Source organism: Protopterus annectens, chromosome 10.part0, assembly GCF_019279795.1.
Source record: "Protopterus annectens isolate FY-2018-M chromosome 10.part0, PAN1.0, whole genome shotgun sequence".
Taxonomy (NCBI): domain Eukaryota; kingdom Metazoa; phylum Chordata; order Ceratodontiformes; family Protopteridae; genus Protopterus; species Protopterus annectens.
The window spans coordinates 1,097,881,604-1,097,908,778 of NC_056744.1; the positions used below are offsets into that span (position 1 = coordinate 1,097,881,604).

The 27,175-nt window shown below is 37.7% G+C and overlaps 1 protein-coding gene across 2 annotated transcripts in view; it reads left to right on the top strand.

Annotated features, from left to right (window-relative positions):
- Nucleotides 1–27,175, top strand: part of LOC122813496 (cytochrome P450 4B1-like) — a 1,102,348-nt gene that overhangs the window by 357,326 nt on the left and 717,847 nt on the right. For both annotated transcript variants that reach the window (XM_044085840.1, XM_044085839.1), the window contains exon 4: nucleotides 20,115–20,242. In XM_044085840.1, the coding sequence (XP_043941775.1) occupies nucleotides 20,115–20,242 (128 nt within the window). The remainder of the gene's footprint in view (nucleotides 1–20,114; nucleotides 20,243–27,175) is intronic.

Sequence of the window (27,175 nt, forward strand, 5' to 3'; positions counted from 1 at the left end):
CAACTATTTTCTTTTCAGTTGCGGTGACTTTGTGTTATTTGGTTACATTGTGCTTGCCTTGTGGATTTTGGTTAATGTAGTGATAAGGTTGAGGTATTTAGAGTGAGTAGCATAGAGGGATTGGGATTTTTTCAGATGAAGCATGTCAAGCAAAACTGGGTCAGACATGGCTCTGTATGTCAAGTAGCGATCACCTCTAAGTAGGCAATATGAGACGGAGTATAGTTTAAGTTTTTTAAGTCTGTCTGCATAAGGCACATGTTTGAGGCCTAAGATCCTCTTCGTGAGGAATTTCTGTAGCCTCTCCAGTGGGTGGAGGTGTCTAGTGAGGTACATGTCAGATGGGGCATTGTACTCTATAATGGGTCTGATAAGGGATGAGTAGAGAGAGATAATGACTTCTTTTTTCCTGGATGAGAAACCTTTTGTGATGAGATGTGCCACGTAGAAGGACTTCCTAACTACAGTGACAACGTGGTTGTTGAAGGAGAGGTTGCTGTCTACCTCTGTCCCTAGATCCCTTATAACTCCTTCAGAGTTAAGTGGGTTCCTTTTGATATGCTAGTTTGTGGGTGCTCTGTTTTTCCCGAAGGGAATGGCTATGCATTTTTTTGGCATTTAGCCTAAGGCCATGGTTTTGGCACCAGTCATTGGTCTCCATATGGCCTTTTTGTAGGATGTCCACATCAGCTTGAGAATCAGTAATAGCTCCCAGTTTGAAGTCATCCGTGAATCTGGTTAACCAGAGACCCTTGGTGTTGGCTTGAACTTCAGAGAAGTAGAAACCAAACAGGAGAGGCCCCAAAACTGATCCCTTTGGGACTCCACTTGTAACTGCCCAGTAGTCAGATTTGGAGTCAGCTACTTTCACTCTGTGGATTCTGTTAGTGAGCCAGTTTGCAACCCATCTAGTGGCGTAAGGGTTAATGCCCAGATTAGTGAGCCTATCAATGATTCCAGAGTGTGGGATGGCAGCAAAGGCTTTGGCTAGATTGAGGTAGGCTGTGTGGGCAGCCTTACCTTCGTCCACTGCTCTGGTGACGGCTTCAAAGAAGTCTATCAGATTTAGCAGAAATGATCTGACTTTCACAAACCCAAACTGCATGGGGTCCAGGGTTTGAAGGCCCCTATATCCTTATTTATAAGATCCATAATAATACGTTCCATAGCCTTACAGATTAAGCTCATCAAGCTGATAGGGCAGTATTTCCCAGGATTAGTAGCCGCACCCCCTTTGTGGAGTGGGATGACTATAGCAGTGCACCATTCAGTGGGAGCAAAGCCTGAACTGAGGATGTAGTTGAACAGAGCACTCAGTTGTGGTGCCATTTCCTTTTGTAATTCATGCAGGACACAACGTGGTATATTATCTGGTTCCAATGAAGCTGTGTTCTTAGCTTTGGTCAGTGCAGTTTTTACTTGTGCAGTCGTGATAATAGGGATTTGGTATTCCTCGGGTATGTGGATGGGCCCTTTAGGGGGTGAGAGAGGAGTAAAATTTGCACTGAAGCTGTCAGACAAGATATTGGCAATGTCAGTTGGTTCAGTATAAGTGGTGCCATTGTGTTGTAGCTCCGAGCAAATCTGCATATTATTATGCAGATTCTTGACATAGCTAAAGAAAGCCTTGTGCTTGTCCTTAGTATCTGTAGCAATTTTGTTTTTGTAACTAGCTTTGGTGGATTTGATGAGGGATCTCAGTTTTTTACTGAGATTTCTGAGGGAATTTTTCCAGTCGTTGGCCTTTACCTTTCTCTGCAACAGTTTATTCCTTCTGTTGTAGAGTTTGTTAATGGCTGAGGTCCACCAGATTGGCTTCCTTTTTTTAGAGGAGAGCATCTTGGTTCTGTTTGGTATGGCCCTATCTATGTAGTTGTGTAGGTGCTCATACAGTGCCTTGGTATAAGATTCAGCAGCCATACTTACATTCCCCATTTCTGTGGATGATGTGAAGCTTGCCACGTCTGTCCTTAGAAGTTCAAAGTTAGCGTTGGAGAAGTTTTTCACTGTGGTTTATTTTTTCAGGAGAGGGAGCAGGATTTTGATATCAATGGTGATTAACTTGTGGTTAGATCAAACCAGGGAGGGGTTTATCATAGGAGTAGAGCAGCATAGTTATTCCATACTCAAGTCTGAGTATAATGTAGTTAACAAACAGTGACTTTCTGATTTCCTAGACTTTATGAACATTTTTATACAACCTATAGTTCTATCACTATCGTTAACCAATTGGTTGATATGAAAAGAAAAAACTGCTGGATTTACCCATATACCCAGGTTCTTAAATAAATCTAATTTCCATCACTGTGTGCTGTATTAAATATTCACCTTTCAGTTTATGTCTCCCAAGTCTCATATGCTTAATTTTTGATGTATTTATCAGCATGTTATTCTCCTGTGCCCAAATGATCAATTTAGTCAAGTTATTTTGCAGATGTGCCCCTATCTGTAACACATGTAATCATTTTACTCAATTTCAAGTTATCTGCATACAGATTGTAGAACACCTCATATGAAAAAGATAGGTTTGAATGATACAATCTAAACAAGTAAGGGCCTAGGACAGAGTCCTGTAGGATACTATGACTGTAACCAAGAATTTCACCCGTCCAATTGCTGTATGATGCTTGCCATGTCCTGTTTGTAAGTCATGCAGATATTCATCTTACCAAGAGTAAATTGATACCTAAATATTTTAATTTATTCATCAGTGTTTTGTGTATGACCCTGTCAAATGCTGAAGTTAAATCTATATAAATGACATTACAGCATACTTTTTGATTGATATTTGTTATTATATTTGAAAAATTATTTAGAGCTTACTTGCTGCTTGCTGTGGGATTTGAAGTCTTCTTAAGACACACAGTCTTGCTGTTTATTGCTGAATCAGAGACACATAGCTCTGAGTGACTCCATCTGTAGTCTCTTTAAAGCACCAAGCCTTTCAAATTGCACACTGATAAAGAAATATATTTTGCAGCTATAAGCACAGTTACAGATAACTTATTTTATAACAAACCACACATAGTCTGTCAGATTTGTAGCATATATTTACAAAGTTTTCCTTCATTACAGATATGAATGATGACTTCTACAAAATACCTCTCTCTGTCCTTCTCTCACATAACTAAATTACTACAATAGCTATATACAGAGCTAGTCACGCACACAACAGATTGTTATTTCCTCTTGGTATATTTTTCTGGCCTTCTATGGGAATTCACATAATGTCCTTTTGTGATTTAAGCACTTTTGCTGATGTGAGGATGCCATTCTGAAAGGAAACATCTGTATAAGCTGTTCCTACTGGAAAAACATCACATATTGCTGAATTTATAAAAAAGGATGTCTGTTAATAGATATTTGTTCTACAAACATGAGAAAATCATGTAATGCTTGTTTTCCAGTATTGCTTTGTTAGGCATTTTCTGATGCTGTAAAGAGAAGCCTTTCTGTTATACATATAGTATGAATGCACATTGTAAACTCTATACATATATTCGAGCAAACTTTTTCTTTCAGCATATTTACAACAGAATTAATTTCAGCCTTATATTCATAATAGCTAACAATTCCCTCTGTTTTTAAACATACTCAAAACATTCTATATAGAAAACACATTTTTTATATAAAACCTTTAGTCTTTTTTGATACAAGTTAATACAATGAAAACATGTATTATACCAAACCTGAATGTATTTAACAACTTTTTCTTTTGCAGACCATTCTGTGAAAATATTTTATCAGTTATGAGCTGTGTCTGTTTTAATTTTACTTGATTAATTTATACTTTTGCAATCACAGAATTTAATTTATGACTTAGAATTGTTTCATTAACTCTTTGCAACTGTTGAATTAACTATAAGAGACAAGAACCATGTGCTACTGCAAGCATTTATACACTACTGAAAATATACAGTTTCAATGTCATTTTAACCATAAGATTGTGGTCATGTCTCTGAACTGCCCATTAACATCTTGATTGATAGTGAAGTGAACATAAAGTACTGAACTGGGCTTAGATAATACTTGATTTAAAAAAAAAAACATGATTTATACACTACAGAATGTTATGTACATTTTAGTTAATATAATTTTCCTCTAATTGGGGTAAAACAAGTGATATTACAACTTGACAAATTACTTTTGAACTTATTACGATGTACCCTGTACAGTATGTATTTACACAGACTGTTTGCTATTTATGCATTTCAATTTACTAGGTATACTGGACCCATTTTTTTAAAACATGGTTTTTCACACATATTTATTACTAGACATTCATTTCATTTGTACTGAATTCTTCTGCATTTGTACATACAAAGACTATCATTTGTACTGAATTCTTCTGCATTTGTACATACAATGACTATAAAGTACATTTAGTCTAATCTTACAAATTTAATAACATTAATATTGAGCAAAATCTTGGAAAATGTTTATGTCTCTTTAGAAATATCTAGTGGAATTGATACCAAATCCATATATCCTGTTATTTTAAACTACATACTCAACAATTATTAAAAATATTCATGCTTTTTATACCAACATTGTTTTGCCAAAAACATATTAAAAATAGTGACCATTCTTGCTATTAGAAACATTTATGCATTTTGCATATCTTTATTCTGTCTTGTATAGCTTTATCAATTTTAAGCCATCTCTTGTTTTTTAAACTATCTCTTGTATAGCTTTACAATATAACAGGTTGTAAATACAATTTAATTCTAAACAATACAATTATAACCATTATGATAGCTATAACAACTTGTAAAATATCTAATTCTGTCAGGTTTAATCCAGTTTACCAGTATTTTTAATACACTAATACCTGTTTTCCCCCCATAAAAGAGTATTGTCAAGAAGGAATGAGATGTTTTTTTTTTTTTGTAGCTTTATTTTAGACCCTTGTTGTTTATTTTTTATGTAGCTTTGTTTCAGACCCTTGTTGTTTATTTTTTCTATAGCTTTATTTCTGACCCTTGTTGTTTATTTTTTCTGTAGCTTTATTTCAGACCCTTGTTGTTTATTTTTTCTATAGCTTTATTTCAGACCCTTGTGCAGTACTGCTTATACAGTCAGTGTAAAACTGAGAAAGTGCCCCTCCCCCTGTAGTACTTTAGCACTGTTCACCTGCCCTATGCTGTGAGAATAGAATGTATGTCAGCCCAACACTTTGGTTATACATTTATTTTATTAGGTTACTAAATAAAGCTTTCACTGTATATTACCTCTAGTAGGTATTTACACCCTCCTGCACAATTGATTTGAACTGTATATATACTATAGCCCATTTGCTGGCTGTACTTGATGCAACTGAGTTTTTTTTTCTTTTAACATTTACTTGCAAACAGATTATCAGTGACATCTATGCACAATTGTGACATTTTATTACAATTACCAAATAGTGTTGCCTGTAAACATTTTAACAATTATATTTTAATAACAATGGTGCTTTAGAAAAACTCAAGCTACTTGTCTGGCAATCAGTCTTGTTGCTTATCTGATCTTTCCAACATTTCCTGTAACTATTCATTCAGTCTAGGAAGATCTGAGCTCACATTTTATACTCTATAAACTATAATTAATTATTTTGGCATTTTTCCTTTAATGTGATTGTGATTTGCATAACTATGCATTTATACAACATAAATAGACATTATTTTACAATTACCTTACATGGATTTCAGTATTTTTTATTTATTTATCTATTTAACTGTCCTGCCATTAATTTTTCAAAAACTGTTGACTAATACCATCTGTGATTTTATTTATTTTTAAAATTCAGAACTTTAACTGTTTGGTGTTACTATACAATTATAACATATGTTTATTTATATTTGCTGTTGTCTGCCTTTTGCTTTTGTGCATTGTAAACAAATGTACTCTAGATGAATAGAACACACATGCATGTCTGTCTTGTATATGTATATCTTTATACAAGCATGTCATGTCCCTACCATCCTAGCATGCATGCTTAACCATTTTCAAAACATAAACATATTATAAAATATATTTCTTTTGCACAGATTAACTGTGTATGCAGGAAATTCCCAATTTTTGTCAGTTGAGCTAATTTATTTCCTTTATCCTGCAACTGCTGTTGAATTTCCTGTAATGTTGCATGGTCTTTCTAACATTCTTTAATAAGCTGTTCTGCTGAATTTGAAACTCCTATGCACTTTTGAAAAGATGTGTATATAACTTGTCTAAGCTTCCTGAACTCATTGTGTCAGTCTTTTAGAAGTTTATTACATTTCTTTGTAACAAAATGTACTAGAGTTTCTATCAGTAACTGATTTGACTGTTGTTGCAACTCTGAAATAAACCTTTTACATCTGGTGACAGAACATAACTGTCTAACATTTGAATATAATGTCAACATATTAACTTTTCTTGGTTCTTTACCTTTACAATTTTTGTCTGTACAGTCTAACCTTTGGATAATGTCATGCACTGTATTTTTATGACATTGTACACACAATAAACATTTTTATACCACACATGATTTTATTTCAGATACCAGTCAAATATTATAATCCATTTGCATAATGCCTTACTATCAAATTGCAATCCATTTGCATAATGCCTTACTATTAACTTGCCCTAATAAGGTTTTACATTTGCTAATATGCTGTATATACATTTTTTCTGTTATTATTATTACCTCTATGGCATTCATACTGTATGTAACACAGAATAATTTTCTTACCAGTCAACAGACAGGCAGATGGCCAAGCTGCTTTACTGTAGATGGTTGAAAAGTTTCTGTAGTCACTTGTGAAGTTGGTACAGCAAAACTGGCAGATTCAGTCTTACAACTTCGTCTTGTACCTTTTCTGGAGAATTTATGGAACTGCTCCACCTTCCTGCAATGCAGTCTCACTGGATTTAGACGTCTGTTAAACTGTATTGCTACAAACTGTTGAAAACTGTAGAAATCTGAAGTACTTCACATAAACGTTACTGTGCTTTTACAGGAGTGACATTACCCATTCACTCCCCCTGTTTTTGGATACAGGCTAGGAACATTGTCAAAGGGTCACCATTGAAAAATTATATAGAGCTGCTCTGCTTCATATTGTTAACAGAACATCATATCACATGTGGTGAAAGATCTATTTTCAACACGTGCATGCTGATATATGGTTTCAAGTTCCAACCCTTCCAATTCTGAGAATAACTTATCCAATATTACCTACTCCATTATTTTCCACAACATGAAAGTAGACTTAAGGGTCTGTATGACTTTGTCCTGTTCTCCTTTCCCTTAAAGACAGGTTTAATAAGCACATGTCTCCAATCTTGAGGAATTTTCCCATGTGCTTTGTTTGGATCAAGTTTGCATAGTTCTTTTTTAATATAACTTAATTTGATTCCAGTATCAGAGGTTACCTGGATGTCACTAGAACAATTTATAACCCTCTTTGTAGAGCCAAATTGTTTTGCATAAGATTTTGCAAATATTTCTATAATTTGGTCTGTCTGAGAATACATTTTAGAATCTACATATCGATTTGTATCTCTTTACTTCTTCTACATCTTATGCATCTATAAAATTTTTCCTATTATGCTCAATATCTTTATAGAATTTTTCTTCAATCTTTTTCTTGATCTTGTCTCACACTATGATTAATTACTTTGTCCAGCTTGTTTATTTAGTTTTCAAAGGTGTAGTTTGACCTCTTTTTCATTTCTTATATTTTTTGTCACTTACCTTAATCAGGTATCTTGTTCTTATGGAAATGTAACCCCCTGAAGTTGTATGCCTCGATCCTGATTTTAAACATTTTTTTTTATTTTTTGCGCTCAATTTCTCTTTCAAAACTTTACACAGTCCTTCTGTAGTTTTTACACTGAATGCATCGCTCCACTTAGTTTTACATAGTGAATGTTTTGCTTCCATATGATCTCTAATTAACCTTCTGTGCATTGGTTTAGATTTCAGTTTGGCAGAATTATCTAGCAACAAACTAACCGTTATATCCCCATAATCACTGCATATCAATGGTGGTAAAACTTGACATGAAGTAACAGCAATTTCTTTAGGAACACAGACAGTGTCTAGTATGTTCTGTTGCCTGGTAGTTTTTTTTTTTTTTTTTTTTGCAATCTGCTGAAGCAATTGTTCCTGAACATATGTTGTGAATAATTTCCTTACTAATGCTGGTGAATCAATATTATTCCAATCTGTTTGTGGTAAACTGAATTCCCCAGCCACTATTATTCTTACCGCCTGTGTTTCATGCAAGAATGTATGAATTCCTCCAGGTCATCAGCACTTGATTTTGGTGGTCTCTACATGCCAACAATTGTTATATGTTCCAGGGTTGTCTTTATTGTCACTACAGCATTGGTGCTATCATTGAATATGTGAAAATCACAGGTCTCATGACAAGTTTTAATCCCTATGGTTAACACCTCAACCTGATTTTTGTTAGAATGTCTGTTACAGTATAACATTTATTGAGAGAACTGTTTTTCAATCATTGTTCTTTAACCATGTTTCTCAAACATTAACAACATGCAGCAGATTTTCCAATAAAAACGTTATTACTAATGCTCCTAGCATTAGCACCCTTCAGCGATACATCAAATGTTGCTATCTGTGAACTGTTAAATTTTTGACCTGGTAAAAATCCTACCTTACTTTAGTCAAATATTACATTATATCTGCAACAAAAATTTCCTTCCTTTTTCTTGAGAAGAGCATGCTATCCTGTCTAAACACGTGTGCCACAGATTAGGCTTGGTTGCTGTACACAGTTTAATTTTTTAAAATTGACTATTTTCTTCATGTAGGCCCCTGCTGGTTTGAACCTTGGCTGTAGATGATATGTCACTGTTGAAGTGATATCCTGACTCCATGCACAAGAATGGGAAATGGGGATGTGGATGGATTTACTCAAAAATCATTTAATTCACACTGACCTGACTTTTCTTTCTATATGTGACTTATAAAATATATGTCCCAAGATATGTATAAGCTATGGTTATGTAAGAGGGCTGCAAGTTCCATACTAACAGTCAGAGAGTCCTTGCAGATGAACACTATATCAACATGAATAAAAACAGGTCCATACTTCCATACATTAAGGTGTTCTAAGGCCTTTCTCACATCCTGTATTTTTGCTCGGCAAGCATAACATACTCAGTGTTCATTATCTTCTCTGCAGATATAAGTTAAACAGTTTTTTAAATAATTGTATTTCCAATTACAAGTAAATCACTGGCCTGACCAGATCTGAATAATCTCCAGTTTCTAATTCAGTAATAGTCTGTCTATTAATTTTTATAAAGGAATGAGCTTTATCACCATTAATCTTATTAATCTCACTGTTTCCATTGCATATTATATTTGCAAGCATACAGTTCACATCCAGCTATCTTTATATTTCTACAGCTTGAGCAATGTTGTCAACTTTAGTCTCTCTCCTCATTTTTTCTTACAGAAATGTTCTTCGGCACTTCCAAGTTAAATTTGGTTTCTTCCGTTTCACCTAACCCTTGCCTCTTTTTTTCTACCTTCCCTATTGGAAAAATGATGCATTTTTCTACAGACTAAATGCTTTCTGATAGAAAAATGTTATCATTCCATGTTATCTGTGTGTTACATAACAAAGCAGTGTCCTGTTTAGTATATATTATCATTGCATTATAGACAATCAGTTTCTTTTCCTTCCTTGTTAATTATTGTAAACTTCTTTCTTTCTTTCTTTCTTTCTTTCTTTCTTTCTTTCTTTCTTTCTTTCTTTTTCTTTTCTTCTACATGCACTGAATCCTCAGGTTGCTGAATACTTCTTTCCTGAATTCCAAAGTTGTCATCTGTAGTATCATGATTAATAAAGGATGAGTGATCCTTACTAACAACAGGCACTTCCTTTCCTAACTGTGTTCTCTTTACACTTTGCCTGATGTTATTTATCTTACAGCCAAGTCATTAATATATGTAGCAACTGTTTTCAAAGCTGTGCCAATTGCACAAATGCAGTCATCATCAGTAAATGTCCTTCTATTCCCATGTTGCAGTATTCTTACTGTGGGATTCTCCACCTCAGGTGACCCGAATGTCGGCTCCAATACAAAAGCTTAAACCTGGTTGCTTTTGGTGCGTGGGATGTCACATATAGGGCCATAAACCAGGGGCCTTAAATGTGACGTCTGCACACACAGACCTCAGAACTTTTCTGCCGCAGTCGAATGTCAGATCAATCACATCGCTTTTCTGCTATCAAGATGTCTAAAGCTAAGTACCCCATTGGGGAATTCTTAATTTTATTATTGCTCGAGCTTGGTTAGCTGTTTTGTTCTTAGCCGATGTCCACTAAGAAGGGTAAATGCTGATGCAGACATCAAATTATGCATAAGAACGCCCATGACCATTGCATATTCTGTTAAGGCTGGGAGAATGACCATACATCTTGTACCATTTGCCAATCCTTTGTCCCAAAAATGCTTAGAAGCCATCTGGCCACTCTTAACCTATACCTGGAAAACCAGAAACTTAAAAAGTTAGTGCTTAGGATGGATCCTGAGTTGGCCACCCAGGTGGAGCCACCACAAAAAAAGGCCAGACTTTCATGGCCTACTACTGACGCCCGTCCGTCATCAGATGCCCTGCCAGCTGCCAATTTAAGGGTTGAAGGATGCCCGCTAGAGCCGTCTACTTCGACGGCTCCCCTTGAGGAAGCCACTTCTGAAGTACCAGCAGCATGTCTGCGGAGGTTACTCAGACAATGGTTTCTACCAAAGCCGAGGGGGAACCGGGCTGTACTGGACACCCATTTGGGATGCAGGAATCTGAATCCTCTCCATTAGCTCAGGCCCCTGTAACTAGGCCTTTTCCCAAAGCCATCCCTTTGAAAAGAAAGCAAAAAAAACAACATATTTCTTCCTCTTCTGAAGGAATTCCTGACTGACAATGATTTACTCAGTCTGTGGCGCAGGCCTTCATGGCCCTTAGGCCCTCAGCCTTCTCACCCTCCACTATCCCAGTGCTTAGTCCTAGGCCTGCTTCAGCTACCTGCATTGTCCCTCCCACTCCTCAGAAAGAAGAAGAGGATGTTTTCTCATCATCGTCAGATGAGTCTATTACTTACTCATCTAAAATAGCCTCCCCTCTGGAATACTATTCCCCAGATGAGGAAACCATAGAAGGGGACTTTCCTCCAGAAGATATCACTGTTGGAGAGACCATTACTAAAATAAGGAATATTTCAAATGGGATGCTTCCTAAATGACCAAAACTCAAAAAAGATACTTTGAGTTGCTGCAAGTTGAATCTCCCTCTCCATCTGCCATCCCCCAGTTATTCGTGCATACCTAAAAGCATTTACTTCTACATCTAAAAATCCAGGCTCTCAGCCACCTGCTTCTAAAAGACCAGATTGTTTCTATAAGGTGCCTGATGACTACAAATTTCTGGTGAAGCCCCCCTTGGCGGACCCTGCAGTCATAGCTGTGACCCCTGACAAGCAATCAAGACTGATCCCATCCTTGTCTCTTCTGCCTACTGACAAGGATAGCAAGAACATGGACAGTCTGGGTAAGAAGGTTTATACCTTTTCCACCCTAGCCTTCAGAGCCATTAATTACCAAACCTCATATGGTTAAATATGCCCTGGACTTGGTATCCCAAGCATCTACACTTCTATCCTCCATGCCTGACTCTCCCATCAAGACAGAAGTAGCATCAAAGCTGACCCTGACATCCCAGGTAGCCAGACACTCCATTAGATGCAGTTATGATGCAGCAGAGGCCTCTGTGAGATCTGCTGCACCTGCATCTGTGCTTTTCAGATATTCATGGCACCGGCTACAAACATTGCCTGAAGATTTTAAATCTAAAATTCTAGATACTCCACTAGACCACAACCTCATGTTTGGCAAACAGTCTGCTGAACTGTTTAAGAGCCTTCAGGAGAACAGCAAGGAGTTACAAGACATTAAGCACCTCCTAGTGTGTCCTATTCCAAAATACTACAGACATTATCCAGCTAAGATGACCTATGTCCGCAGAACCCCTTCCCCTGCTACTCCTTCTTCATCCAGGCATAAGAAAGGTAACAGAAGGCAAACCTCTTCCCCCTCTTCTCAGTCTACCCACATACAGCCCTTTCAGGACAGAAACAGTACCAACAATCCATGACTGCCTTGCCCATCTCCCCCTGTCAGCCCATCTCCCACACTGCCTGCCCCTTTGGAGAACTATCACCTCAAACCACTGGGTCCTGGCAGTAATAGAAAGGGGATGTTTTCTGTCTTGGAAAGAAAAGTCTACACCACAGGGCATCCATTCCCCCCAAAAAAAACAACTACACCTTATCCCTCACATTATACAGGATCTACTGGCTCATAGAACAATAGAACCTGTCCTCTTGGGACAAGAAGGAAAAGGTTTCTACTCAAGACTATTCCTGGTACCAAAAAAGGATGGACTATGGAGGCCAATCCTGGACTTACCTTTTCCTAAACCTCTTCCTAAAAGTCCCTTCCTTCAGAATGCTATCCCTTCAGACCCTCCTTCCTCTATTGCCACCCCAAGCATTTATGGCCATTTTAGACCTAAAGGAGGCCTACTTCCATATCCCTGTACAGCCTACTCATGGAAAGTACTTATGTTTTGCTGGGCCCTGTTCTCACTTTCAATTTACTGCTTTGCCCTTTGGTTTATCCACTGCACCCAGGGTCTTCACCAAATGCCTACCTCCCACCATAGCCTACTGCAGGACCAGGGGCATTCAGATCTATCCCAACCTAGATGACATACTCATTCTGGCAGAGAACAAAAGCACCTTAAAAACCCATCTGCAGTTTTTCATGTCTCTACTACAAGGGTTGGGAGTCACTCTTAACCTCCCCAAATCTTCCCTTGCACCAGAGCAGGACAAAACCTTCCTGGGATGCTGGATCCGAATAGACCTGATGAAGGCATTCCTCCCACCAGACAAGGTACTTTCTCTAACAGACCACTTCCACGATCTTCTCCAGACCCACCAACTGTCAGCAAGACAATTCATGTGACTTCTGGGTCTTATGGCAGCCACTATTTCCATGCTACCACTAGCTAGGATGCACATGAGGAAGCTACAGTGGTATCTAAAGAATGTGTGGTCCCAACACAGCCGCCGTCTAGAGTTCCATATCCCCTTCCTACCCCACCTAAAGGCAGAGTTACGGTGGTGGATTCAACAAGTTCAAATGAACCCAGGCCTTCCCCTCCTACCTCCACACCAGTTCAACATATACACACAGATGCCTCAGGTCAGGGCTGGGCAACCACCAAGCGTATGATCTCAGCAGATCATTCTGTCTGCATCATGAGTGGCTATTGCTCAGAGAAGTTTTTCTAGACATTGTCCACCAGTGGGGCACACCTCAAATAGACTTATTTGCCTCCCCCCAGAACAGACTACTGAGAAAATTCTGTATGAAGGACCACTCCCCTCTAGCCTGGAGAGTGGATGCCTTCACCATCTCATGGAAGGGAAGATTTCTGTATGCCTTTCCTCTCATTCAAAAAGTCCTCCTGAAAATTAGGAAGGATAGTCCAAAAATCTTGCTGGTGACTCCCTATTGGCCAAGGCAGCATGGCTTCCCCCTTTCTACTATCCCTTGTCAAGGGCAATCACCACAAGTTACCCCACAAGGTGGATCTACTCACACAGCAGAAGGGAACTCTCATCTATCCTCACCTGTAGATGCTGTGTCTAACACTCTGGATGATAAACTTTTAATTCCCTTCGTACACCACTACTCTGAGGACGTGTTTCTGTCCTGAGGGAGGCCAGGAAACATAACACAAGGAAATCCTACATTCCAAAATGGGAAAGATTCTCCAAATAGTGTCTCTAAAGGCTTAGGGATCCCTTTCTAGCAGATGTACCTCTTGTCCTAGCATATGTATGTGAGCTTATCAAGGCAGGCCTTTCATACTCATCAGTAAAAGTGCACCACCTCTCTGCTATCTCTGCCTGCTTACACTTAGACCCTCCGTTACTCTTCAGACTAGATGGTAAATTGTTCCTGAAGGAAATCCTGCACATAAAACCACTGAGGAAACCTATCCCACCACCTTGGGACCTAAACTTTATCCTGGAAAAACTCACATTGGCCCCATTTGAGCCAGGTAGTTCTGCATCACTACAAATGTGCACATGGAAAACAATCCTGCTGGTAGCTCTTACTTCAGCCAGAAGGTTATCAGAGTTACAGGCTCTCATGGCATGCCCCCTCTACACTATCTTCCACAAAGATAAGGGTAACCCTGTGCACCAACTTTCATGCTCAAAGTGGTCAATGAGCTTTCATAAAATCAGACGATTCACCTGCCCACCTTTTTTCTCTCTTCTACCAATGACAGTGAGAGAATTCTCCATTCCCTGGATGTTCACAGGTAATTAAGGTTTTACTTAGACAAAACTAAGACCATTAAAAAATCTAATTGACTCTTTGTATCCTTTCACTCCAGGGCCTTGGGCAAGGCAGTCAACAAATAAGCTATCTCCTGTTGGATCAGGAAAACTATTTGCTTCTGCTACTCGTCATAGCAAGGCTTTACTTCAGGGGTAAGAGCGCAATCTACCAGGGCTGTAGCATCCTCCAAGGCCTTCTTCAGTCCCTAGACACAGTCTCCATCTGGGAGACAGCCACCAGGTCCACTATGCATGCATTTACCGGGCACTACAAATTGGATCATATCTCCAGAGCCAGAGCAGGTTTTGCTAGGGCAATCCTGCAGGGATTTATGGAATCAACTACCTCTACCTCCACCCTTCACCCTTCATCCTTCTTAAGCTGTGGCAGTTTCCCACAACCCACATGGGAATAGAAGGACATAGAATAGTTGTGTAAAGTCTTACCATAACCATAGATGTCTTTCTGTTCCATGTTGCAGTACTCCTTCCCTCCCACCATCCCCCTGCATTCATTTCACCTGTCTATGGGGCACCCTAGGGCACCTCCTTGATTATGGTCTCTCTGGGAAGTCTATGGCATTTCACCTGTTTGGAGGACATCATTTGGCTCTACCTAGTCCACTGTTCGACTGGGCAGTTAGTTCTGAGGTCTGTGCATGCAGATGTCACATTTAAGGCTCCTGGTTTATGGCCCTGCGTGTGACATCCCACAGACCAACAGCAACCAGGCTTAAGCTTTTGTATAGGAGCCGACGTTCAGGTCACCTGAGGCAGAAAATCCCACAGTAAGAATACTGCAACATGGAAGAGAAGAACATCTATGGTTATGGTAAGATTTTACACAAATATTTTGTCTAGATTTACTACTAATAATGGTAAGCAAATTATCCAAATTTTGACATGAGGAACACAGATCACCGGTGTTATCAGGTGTTGCCTTTAAATATACATAGCGTTTAATAAATTGCACACAGTACTTGTGCTTTGGCACATCATTAATGGCATGCTCATTTAAGGAATTAATTTTCTGCCGAAACAAATAAAGAGTTCTAAAAGAAAATAGTAATCAGTCAGTTATCACAGAATTCAAAGAAATTTTAAGTTAATTTTCTTTGACAAAATTGTACAAACAATATGCAACTAAATGTTAAATCGAGTACACTATGTCATCACTCTGAAGTACAGTACCACTTGTGCCTGTGAGACAAAATGTTCACTATCACTCGATAGTCACACCTTGTTATAACAGTAAAGATCAGTAAATCAAAAAACAACAGAGGATTGCTTCAGCTAAGTTGGTAATTGTCCTTTCTGTAGTCTGTGTGAATTTATTGATGACCAGGCCCATTGGGATGGCTAGAGTTTGCCTGTGTAAAATCGGTCCCTTTCTAACAATAAGCAGCAAAAATAAGTGGTAAAACTACAAAATGTAAATCAAAATAAATCTTCCTGTGTACAAGCTACCCTTTCTTCTTCCCACAAACAGCGAAAAACAGAGCTACAAAAATAAAATATAAATAAAAATAAAATTTCTCTTACATAGCAGTTGCACAGTTAATCACAAAACAAAACAGCATTCTTCAGAAAAACTCCTGACTACTGCCACTTATTCCCTTGTCTCACCTCAGGTCATTTGATACCTGAGCTGTTATTTAAATCTGGCTCGAGAGAATCACAGGCAGATGCTTCGCTCCCGTGCACAGAAGTTTCCTCACTGATTTGTTATGCAATTAGTCAAGTTTTCATGCAGGCACCTAATCCTGGGTTTTGTGGTTTGTTAACAGTCTTTTGTATAAGATTGTATCGCATTCTTAATTCTTGCCTAGTTGGAGTTACTACATTATTTGCAATGCTGTGTGCCTTTCTGGTTAAAGAGGCAGTTACTCATAGTAAAATATAAACATTGAATTGCTTTACTCTTAAAAATCATGAGTCTGATTGGTGTTTTGCTGTATATACTCATCTTTTGGGTATCTTTTGAATTTCTGGATGATGGCTGAAAATGGTTTATTTTAAAACCCTTAGACAAAGTCTAGATATCCTGTTAACAAATAAAAAAAAATAATAATAATTACCTGCTGTCCAAATTCACAAGTTTTAAGCAGTATCTCACAGTCCCTCAAGTGTTACAGCTTTGTGCCAAGGGAATACTTCTCCCTCTAACTAAAGAAGGTGACGTGACCACTGCTGAACAAATATTTAAAAAAAACATAGAATAGAATTAGTTTGAATCTATACACGTAGAAATAAAAATAAACATTTTCTTTAAGTGTAAGATATCTAAGACTTTCATATAGTGGAAACTTTTGAAAGTTAAGCATCCAGCCAGGGACACTAGCTCAATAATTACATCAGCCATATATATATATATATATATATATATATATATATATATATATATATATATATATATATATATATAACTGGAGGGATAGATTCCTATCCCAGAGATTTCCCATACTGTGGGACAGACTACCCATTCACGTCAAGCAAAGCTCCTCATTGGCCCTGTTTGAGAGAAATCTAGACAGATGGATGGGAAATAGGAAATTCACCCCAGGGATCAGCTCTGTGACTCTGCTTGATAGAGGCACAGGAAAATAACCTTCTTAGGTAGCGAAAGCCAGGGAACTTTTTGACTAGGCTTGTATAGGCCCCAGGGCAGATAGCCTAGTATGAACCTATGAACACACTGCAGGAACTATTTAAGATGATAAAGCTAAGCTTTATCATTTTCATTAGTGTAGCGGGATAAAGCTCTGACTACAAACCAAGTCACCCAGGTTCTATTAGTGGCTCTGTCATGAAATGAATATTGTAATAACTATAATGTGGATAATAGTAGGGAACAGCATAAAATATTAATAGAAAAGGAAGGGAACAGCATGACATTTTAATAAAAGAAAGCTGTTCTGTTAGTGGTGTAATTGTTTTGAGATGATAAATCCATGCTCTAGTAGTGTAGTGTAGTGTAGTGTAGTGGGATAAAGCCATGACTACAGCCTTAGTGACCCAGGTTTGATTTATGGCTTGGACTAAAGATGGAGATTGCAGGGGATTGGGGGGGCATGCCCATCCTAGGAATGTGGGTGAGGTGGAGTTTGTTTGTATCCTTGGAGAAGAGGCAGAGATACAGATGTGGGGTCAGGGTGTGTATGTTCCGTTCATCAAGCCACCAGTAGGTGGTAGCCTTCACCACAAATGAAAGGAAGCATTCAGCAACTATGTGGAGAAGGCATTATAGTCCTTTGTAATGACACAGATCAGCCTTCTTTAACCCAGGGGTGGTGTTAGGGCTATCATAAATACCCTCATAGCTGGGATAGCAGCAGAGGGCAAAAGCAACTCATATGGGGAAGCTTGTTTATTGGGAGGCTTGGGGGCAAGAAAGAAACTAGAAAAAAAGAAAATCTGCCCTGTATAAATATGACTGCACCATGTAGCAGATGATATTTTATGCACATTTGAAACTATACATGTAGTAATAATAATAATTGTGTAGTGTATGGAGCTTTATCTGCTTCAAGTGCTACCAGTTATATTAAAAGAAATGTAGGAATGCAAAATAATAATAATAATAATAATTAAAGTTTTAAAAATACAAGCTGTAAACTAGTATTTCATAAATTATATAAACCACTGGAACGTACTGACAGTGCTGAATATAGCAAAGAGTGGTTATTGACTAGTAGTTTAGAAGAACTTAGACCTTGTGGCAAAGCATAGTCTTTTAACAGTTCAGGCAAGGGATGAAAAGTTTTTCACACACTATTTTTTTTTTACTACTAATGCTTAATACTGATTTATGTTAATGATATCATTTAAGAATTTGGGTGCTGTCAGTTATGGGCATAATGAAATTCAAATTAATATCTCTGCAAAAAAATGTTCATAATCTATTTTTTAATACAGAAAATACTGTCCAGGGCAGGTTGACATGGATGGTAACATAGGGAATTACAACTGGGTCTCCGGTTAGAAATGAGGTATTATGTCTTATATATAGGTGCCCATAAATTTTCTTTGAGAGTGGAACATAGCGAAGATTGAGAGGCAAATCTTGACATTCATGTCAAGCATATTAAAAAGAGTCATGTGCAGAGAGACCCGATCATAATTCTTTGTAGTGTATAGAGCTTTATCTGCTCCAAGTGCTACCAGTTATATTAAAAGAAATGTAGGAATGCAAAAGTATTTTACAGTTTGAAAGCTGTACAACACTTAACAATGCAACACAGACAGTGGGCAGAAGCAAAGTGTTATGTTACTCTGTGGAAAAAAACGAGAAAATGTATTCTTCCACACTTTTTCTTGCCTCTGATGGAGAAGTGTCTAACATCTTTAAAAGCTATTATATTTTTGCCATGATTCTGTCATGGCCAACACTGTCCACTGTTATGTTTCAGCTAGAGGCTAGAGCTTAACAGAGCCAAGAAGTGCTAACAAAGACTTCTTATGCACCTTTCTGATGTCAGAAAGATGCTTAACAAAACTGTAATTTTCCTATAATCGCGGTACTCCATGCACTACAAGAACTTTCTGTACTACTAGTGTGTCCTCACAGTAAAAATATTGTATTTTATGGACTAAAGTAGACCATAGGAGATATTGATTCACCTGCCCTGGTCATTTAGGAAAAATACGTTCAACAAAGTGGTTTGCAGTAGGATGCATGCTGACTTTTTATAGAGGTCTTTAGTTAATAGAATGTTGCTAAATGCTCTGAGATCTGTTCTACTTCATGATGTGCCTTATAGCTGTGATCATTAACATCCATTAAGAAACCTATTTCTTGTCATACACATAAGTAAATGCTGCAGAGTAAAGTAAAACCAAATAAATTGCATTTTTCTATCAGGTCTCACTACTTTGTTATCTTTTAGTTTGTAGAACCATTTCAGAAGTCTTTTTCATGATTTTGGTTTGTGTATTGTCACTCATTTTAATGATTTTTAAGTGTTTCTTTTCTGAATGGATTGATATCTGCTTGCCTGTCAGGTAATTTGTGTTCGTTTTTTTTTTCTTTTTACTGTTTTACTGGGATATCCCTCAGTTTTAAAGATTATTTCAGAAATCTGTTTTGCTTTTGTTTTGTTTTTTTTTTGTTTTTTTTGTAAATGGATTACTATCAGTTTTCCTGCACAGATTGTTTCAGCTTTATGTATGTACATATGTATTTATATATTTATTGCTTTAGGCAGTTTTCTACCTTCTTTTGGGAGCACTGAGCAGAGTTTTGTTCATCATTAATTTATTCATTCAGCATCACTACTTTTCAGTGTTACCTATAGCTTTGATCTGTATACTGCAAGACAGATTAAGGAAACATTGGGGTCTTGAATTATAACTTTTGATAAGTGTACTGGTCACTGATAAAATGAGGAAAACTGGGAGCAGAGTGGTGTGCTAAAGAATGTGGTGGCTAGACAAGGACTTACAGAAAATAAAGTCATAGTGATTTACAGTTGTGGAATTTGACATCTTATTTTGAGGTAGAATGGTATGCATATTTTGCTTACATAACAGTCTATATGTTGGTTTATTCATTTTGCTCTGTGGATGGATTTATATACATAAAAATACTCAGAGTACCCAAACCAATGCACTCTCCATTTTATTTTCTACTGATTATGGGCTTAGTATGAAGTATAGTTTTTATCCCAATGTTTGACTTCCTTTTCTTATTTCAATCTCTAGGGGAAGGCCTGCTGGTTTTATCAGGTCAAAAGTGGTTTCGTCATCGCAGATTGTTAACCCCTGGTTTCCACTATAATATACTCAAACCGTATGTTAAGCTGGTTGCAGAGTCTACAAAAGTCATGCTGGTAGGAACTGAAAACTTATGACTTGTTAAATATCAATTAGAATAAAAAGAATTCTTAAAAGCAACAAGAAAATGAAATACACGAATCTTATTCTATTTACTCACTCATCATTTATTTAAATTAGTTTACCAGGTGCGTTCACTGATCAAGTAACTCTTTTCATGCAGAAGGCAACACTTACAGATAGGAGAAGCAATATAACATCTCCAAATAAAATAAGTGAGCCATTTTACTGATTTTTTGCAAAGATGAATCAATGCAATATATAAATACATTCAAGCACCACATTCTGCGTACTTCCAACACACCTGACAGTAAGTAGGTAGTCCATATTACATAACTTCAGTTAATTAAATAGAAGAAGTTAATGAAGTAGGGGAGTGTGTGAGGGTAGTAAAGATGGATGACTGGGTAAATAAGAGATAAGAACTTTATGAAATAGAATTAAGGAAGTTTACTATGGAAATCTCCAATAATGATTGTGCACAGAGAGGTGGGAATATTCTTTGCCAGGATCTCTTTAACATTTACAGTTATTATTGGTCTAAAAGTGTTTTTTTTTTTTTTTAGTTTCAACTTAAATACTTGATTTCTGATTCCTCTCTTAGATCTTTGGGTAGATGATTCCATTTCGCTGGGGTAACTTAATGAAAGGATTTTTCAGCAATGGCTGTTTTGCGGTGAGATCTAACCAATGTGATAAAGTCAGTTGAGGTTTTACTTGAAGCTAGTTAGAAAGTGAGGGGCATAACTGCATTTCAGCAGTTTTATTGTTAAGACAGGATACCTCTAGCAGTGCCTGGAAGTCAGTTAGCCTTTTCTAAGGAAGTATAATGATGCTCACTGTTGAGGGAGAGACTAACAAAGCAACACATTTTGCTTAAGCTTTTGTGTTGTTTTCTGAGATTAAAGCAGGTAGAGAGAACTCATAGTCAGGTCTGGGAAAAAGCACTCCTTTAGGTAAAATTTTTCTAATGTTATTATAATTTGAGACTGAAAAACAAGCCTTTCAGAACTTTATGTACTCTTTGTAAAGAGTGATGTTTAGTAAAGAATTGAGATGCAGACCTAAATAACAATAGGAGGACTGTTGGGGCATTCTGTCATTATCCTTGTCAAAGATGATGACAGCTGCAGCCATACAAAGCCTTTGTTGAGTACCAAATAACATAACAGTTAGTTTTGGAGGGGTTCAGCTGCAGATTGCTGTCAATTAAGTAGATGCAAATAGTGATGTTGTTTTGTATAAGAATGAGAAGTTGAGTATTATCATGCGTTCCACTTACTGAAGTCCTTTCAAAGACTCTTCCTACATGATGAAGGCCTCCTCCTGAGTATTGATTCTGTCAGTAAACAATTGGCTCTATTTCTTCTGATTCAGGTAAGTGGTGGTTTGTGGTCTCACATTTTGTAATGAGAATTCACTTGTTAGACATGTGATTGTATTTCACTTGCAAGATATGTGACTGTGTTTTTAATTATCAAGCAAAATAATTTCAAGATAAGCTTAATTTATTAGATGAGCAGTTGCTTATATAACCTATGCTGTTCTGAGCTTACCAGTAGGTGGAATACATGTTTATTAAAATGAAAAAAATATACATTTTATTTTAACGTTTTGTCCTTTGTAGCATGTATTCCTGCACTGTTTTATTAGTGGCCACCATCAGGATTATTTCCCTCTCCTAGCTGCTTCCTGGATTGAATAGAAACTAACTTTGTAACTAACACGCATATAGTGATTTGCTATGTAAATTCTTAATGAGACTCCAGAACGAATACATTATTCCATTTAAATGTGAGTATGTCATGCACCGACGGTCATGTCTCAGGTACTCCATGTTCTGAAATGATGTTTACATAGTCATTACTTATTCTGTTAGTGATGGTTTCCTGTCTAGTTGCGCACATAGAAACCAACTGGTGCATTTTATTTAACTGATTGAACAGTGTGAATTTACTGTGTTACTTTCCCATGCCTTGTGTAGCCTGCTGGGTTGATACAGTACTGAAGTCCCATGCATGGTGCAATTTTGTACCAGACTCAATAGTAAGAAATTACTACTTTGCATATCTTTGCTGTGTGCATAGGTTCATAAGATGGTACTAGGCTATTGGCCCCAGGGCCTATACAAGCCTAGCCATAACAATTCCCTGGCTATTTCTTCCCACCCTATTTACTTCCCTGGACCCCTGTCTAGCAGGACGACTGACATGATCCCTGGGGTGAATCTCCTTTCTCTCATCCAATCGTCAAAGTTCCTTTTAAAGAGGGCCAAGGAAGTGCTCTGCTTGACATGTATGTGCAGTCTATTCCAGAGCCTGGGGAGTCTGTGGGTCAGGAACCTATCCCTCCAGCATGTTTTGTTTATTACAAGGTTTAAATCCCTGGAGTGTGTGGTTCTGAGGGATTGAGATTTCTTTAAGTGTAGCATGTCCAACAACTCTGGGTTTGACATGGCCTTGTATGTTAAGCATACCTTACTTCTCTACATATCTTGTTCTGACTACTTTTTATTGTGATTATTTCATTGTGCCAATTCTGATATTCATTCACTCTGTCTATAATGGATACATATTGCATTTTATTGGTCACTATGTATATAATGTCATGTGTCTATTGTTTTTATACCCTTAAGTCAGCTGTGATATTCACTTTGTATATAATGCATACATGTATTGCATTTTGTCATTCACTTTGCAAATAATATCATGTGTCTTTTACGTTTACACCCCGGCTGAGACTGAAATAGGCCCAGTGGGATCAGTGCTCTATCCCAGTTAACAAATTCAAAATAAAGTAAAAGCCAAATCACACTAAATTGAATTCTTGCTTTGCATTTGCTGAATGGCAAATATGTCTGGATACAGCATATAATAGTTCTATTTTTGTACAGACAACCAATCACACCAAGGCACTAGGAAGCAATGGGAACTTGCCAATAAAACTCACACTCTTGAAAATAAAAAAATGGAGAGCAAACAGAATAAAAAAACTTTATTAATGCATTAACTTAGATCACTGTGTTTTTGTCCGTACACCACGACTTCATCAGCTAATACAATCACCATAACCCCCACTCTTTACATATTGTAGCATCCCTTGAGATCAATTAATCAATAAACCTTATTAAATCATGACAACACCTCTTAAAACTTAATTTCTTCCAGCTTTCCCCTTAAAACTTAATTTCTTCCAACTTTCCCCTTTTCCTTTTTTTGATTTGTCTACAGATTCAAAAGGCTAAAATTATGACCACTGAAATTCCTAAATAAACTGCATCTGGCATAGTATAGGAATTCAGCAAGTTTGTGATGTATGTATGCTCCTACCATGTTGTACAATACACAAATTTTGCAAAGTAACATATGAGAGTAGACCTTCTATAATTGTTTCAAAGTACTTGCCAGTTGTAGATGCAAAACTAATTGTCTAAAGTTGTCACACTTATTTTATTTTGTTTTTTTTTAGAATAGATACCACAATGGTCTCTCTCTATAATAATTGAGAAGTCATTGTGCCTTTGGAAAAAATATCTTAACACATGGAAGAAAAGGTATCCTAATAATAAAATAGCTATTAAGGTTATCAGGGTCAACATATGCATTAATGTTGACCCTAGATAATACCTTTTCCATACTAGCTTCAGCTGTACTAGGCAGAGATCAGTTTGGGAGACTATAGTGGAGAAATAACGAGCATTCCCAATTTGGATAATTTCTGTACACCTCCCAGTGGTAACATTTCTTATTAACTAGTTCTACAGATGTTTTCCACTGTAGTGCAAGGGATTTCTTTTTATTCATAATCATAAAATGCCTCTGTTGCTTCTTTCAAATTGCCATTAAAATTATTCCAGCAAGTACTAATGTTTAAAGCAATAAATTATTATAACAAGCTCTGTTCATGAAGATGAACTGAGAGTGCATCGCAGTCATTCATATAAAATGTTTTTGACATGGGTTGTCTTAGCGCAGTATGCTTGTGCTAGGAAGCAGGGTCATTTGTGGACTTATGTCAGTTACAAAGTGAATGATAGTCCTGTCCTATGCCCATGTGCTTTCTTAGGAGAATGAATACTTAGCCTGTGCATGGTGTTAGGGATGCATGTAGGAAACCCCAGATGACTGCACTGGTGACATCTCCTCTCAGTTGGCTCTCACCCAACTAATGAGAATGACTGAGACAGGTGGTCAAGAGAGGGGCAGATGGTCAGCAGATGTTGTTGTGTCTTTCGGCTTTTCCCGGTTAGGGGTTGCCACAGCGGAACTCTGGTCCACTAATGATTGGCAGTAGATTTTTACGTGCCAAGTTGCCGGCCCTGACGCACAACCTTCAATGAAGGTACGCCCATTCACGCTTGTCTCCACACAGAAGACTCTTTAGCTGAGAATCGAACAGGACAACGTCTTACTGTGAGGCGACAACGCTACCGCAGCACCACCACAGCAGATAAAGGAGACAAAAAAAAAAAAAAAGAAAGAAACCAAGGAATATTCAAAGGATGATTTTTAGCTATTTCTGTGGCATAGAGGAAATAAATCCCTGACTACATCACAGATGATCTGAGTTTGAATATCGGAGGAGGATGGGAGGTTGTGGCTGCTGTTGGCTTTCCCATCCTGGTGGGAGAGAGGTGGCTATGTTCCACCCCATAGAATTCAGGCATACTTTGCAGGATGTGTCTGGTCTTACTTTACATTTTTGCTGTGCCTTTTATGAAAATTGTGATTTTCTGGTGAATCACTGAGGATTTTAGTCACTCAGTAATTCCTCACGTTATATTTCATACATCTTATTGTTTAAAAAATTCATGTTGTAGAACAACCTGTAATTCTATTAACTTTTTACATCAGTAAGACTAATATTTAAAAACTGTCTCTGATTTTGGGCCTTTATCCCCCCCATTATTTTTAACATTGTCCAGAGTTGTTGTTTTTTTTTTCACCTTTTTTTGCTTCATACATTCCAGCTGTCCCAATGCCACCATCAGGCCTACCAGCTCCTGCTTCCACCCTTACATTTTCCCAGACTCAGGGCTGGGACTGGTGTGGATCTTAATGGCATCACAAGAAGGTAATGCCAATGATTATTTCTGCCAGAGGGATTTTTTATTCTCCTCCTGCCATGGCTTCCAAACAAGTTTCACTCCCCCATTTTCACCCTGCCCTGTTCCCCCCACACTATGCAGACATATTACCTCTTTATTTTTTTTCACACTTTGTCTTACCCTTTAGCTTTTTTCTCCTTCCTTTCAACGCACCCTTACTAACCAAGAGTGCACTGTGCTGCAGTAACTGTGGTGAGAAAAAAATACTTAAACAGGGGGGTTGATGTCTAAGTCACCAGAAGCCATTGGGTTTCAAGTGCTGTAGGTTGAATTTTAGAGCTTTTTTCCGACTTTAGTTAATGTAGAATGTTAAGGCTATGAGCTGTTAACAAGCTGCTTGTTGTCTGGGGTTTGAGTCCTTCAACTTCCATTTGTCTATTGTTTGACTCTGAACAGGTCACATTACCAGACAGAGATCTGGGGCTTTTGGGAAGTTAAACTAGGTTCCTCATTCTTACTAACTAACTGTGAGCCGTTTTTGATCCATTAATGGTGTGAACAAAAGTCAGAAGTAAGTAAAGAAATTCATTGTCACACTATGTCTTACTCTTCAGCTTCTTCCTCTGTCCTTTCAACAGGCACTGACTGACCAAGACTGCCCTGTAATAACTGTAGGAGAAACAGTTGAACTAAGAAGGGTTTCTGGGCACCACTGGGCTCCAGATGCTCTTTCATGCATTTTTAAGCCTTCCATCCTTTTGATCAAATGATGGCCTGATCACAAGTCGCGATTAAAGAAAAAAATTCAGTCTTATCTTCTTTTTCTTTCTGTGAAACAATAAGTTATGTCTAAGGCTTAATGTTCACATTTGACAAAATAGTAGGTCTGAATAAGCTGGAAATAGTGCCTGACTCTTTACCTTTCCATCAGAAAAAAGGTAGTCACTTTCAGCTTATCTTTCTGGTCTGAGGTTGTGATGAAAGTGAAAGAATAAATAGCCACAGACATGCATTTCAAGTTGTTGCTGTCATGAGTATGAAAATGATAGCCACCTTCTGTATACTCCTCTATCCTTAGACTAGGACAAGAGTGAAAGAATAAATGGCCACAGTAATATATCTATATTTCTCTCTCTCTCTCTCTCTATATATATATATATATATATATATATAGATATATATGTACGGTTTACTATTAATATCTTGACTTCAGAATGTATGCCTATGAATTATTCGAACTACAAATTTTGAATAGTTCATATGAGTACATTCCAAATGTTTGAATGTTATATTTGTAAATGCCCTGTGCATTCGCAAATATAAATGTTCAAACGGATGTACAGAGATCGCAGTACAGTGTGGTTAGGGAAATACATCCCTTTCCTCACTCTAGTGCGATCTCGGAGTTGGAATATATAGTTGGGGGGTGTGGGGGGCTTGCCCCTCTACATAAACGGGATGTTAGTTGTAGGTAGTTGGGATTTACGGCAAAGGTGGTATTGTCGTGAATTGCCATAAAATGTCGAATTCAACATTTTTGGCAATTACTGCAGATTTATGAGTACTTCCACAGTGGTGCAGCAGTACCGTTGTTGCCTCACAACAAGAGGTTCTCCCATTCGATTCTTGGCTTGGGTTGGGAGTGCCTTCTGTGTGGAGTCTGCATGTCCTCCTTGCGGTCGAGTGGGCATTCGAAAGACATGCGTTGAATGGGCATGCCTTCGTTGAAGGTTGGGCATCAGACTGGCAACTCGACACCATAAAAACAGCTGCCAATCATTAGTGGACCGGAGTTCCGCTGTGGTGACCCCTAACCGGGAAAAGCCGAAAGACCAACAACTGCAGATTTACGAGTAACTGAACAGTTGTAAATCTGCAGTTT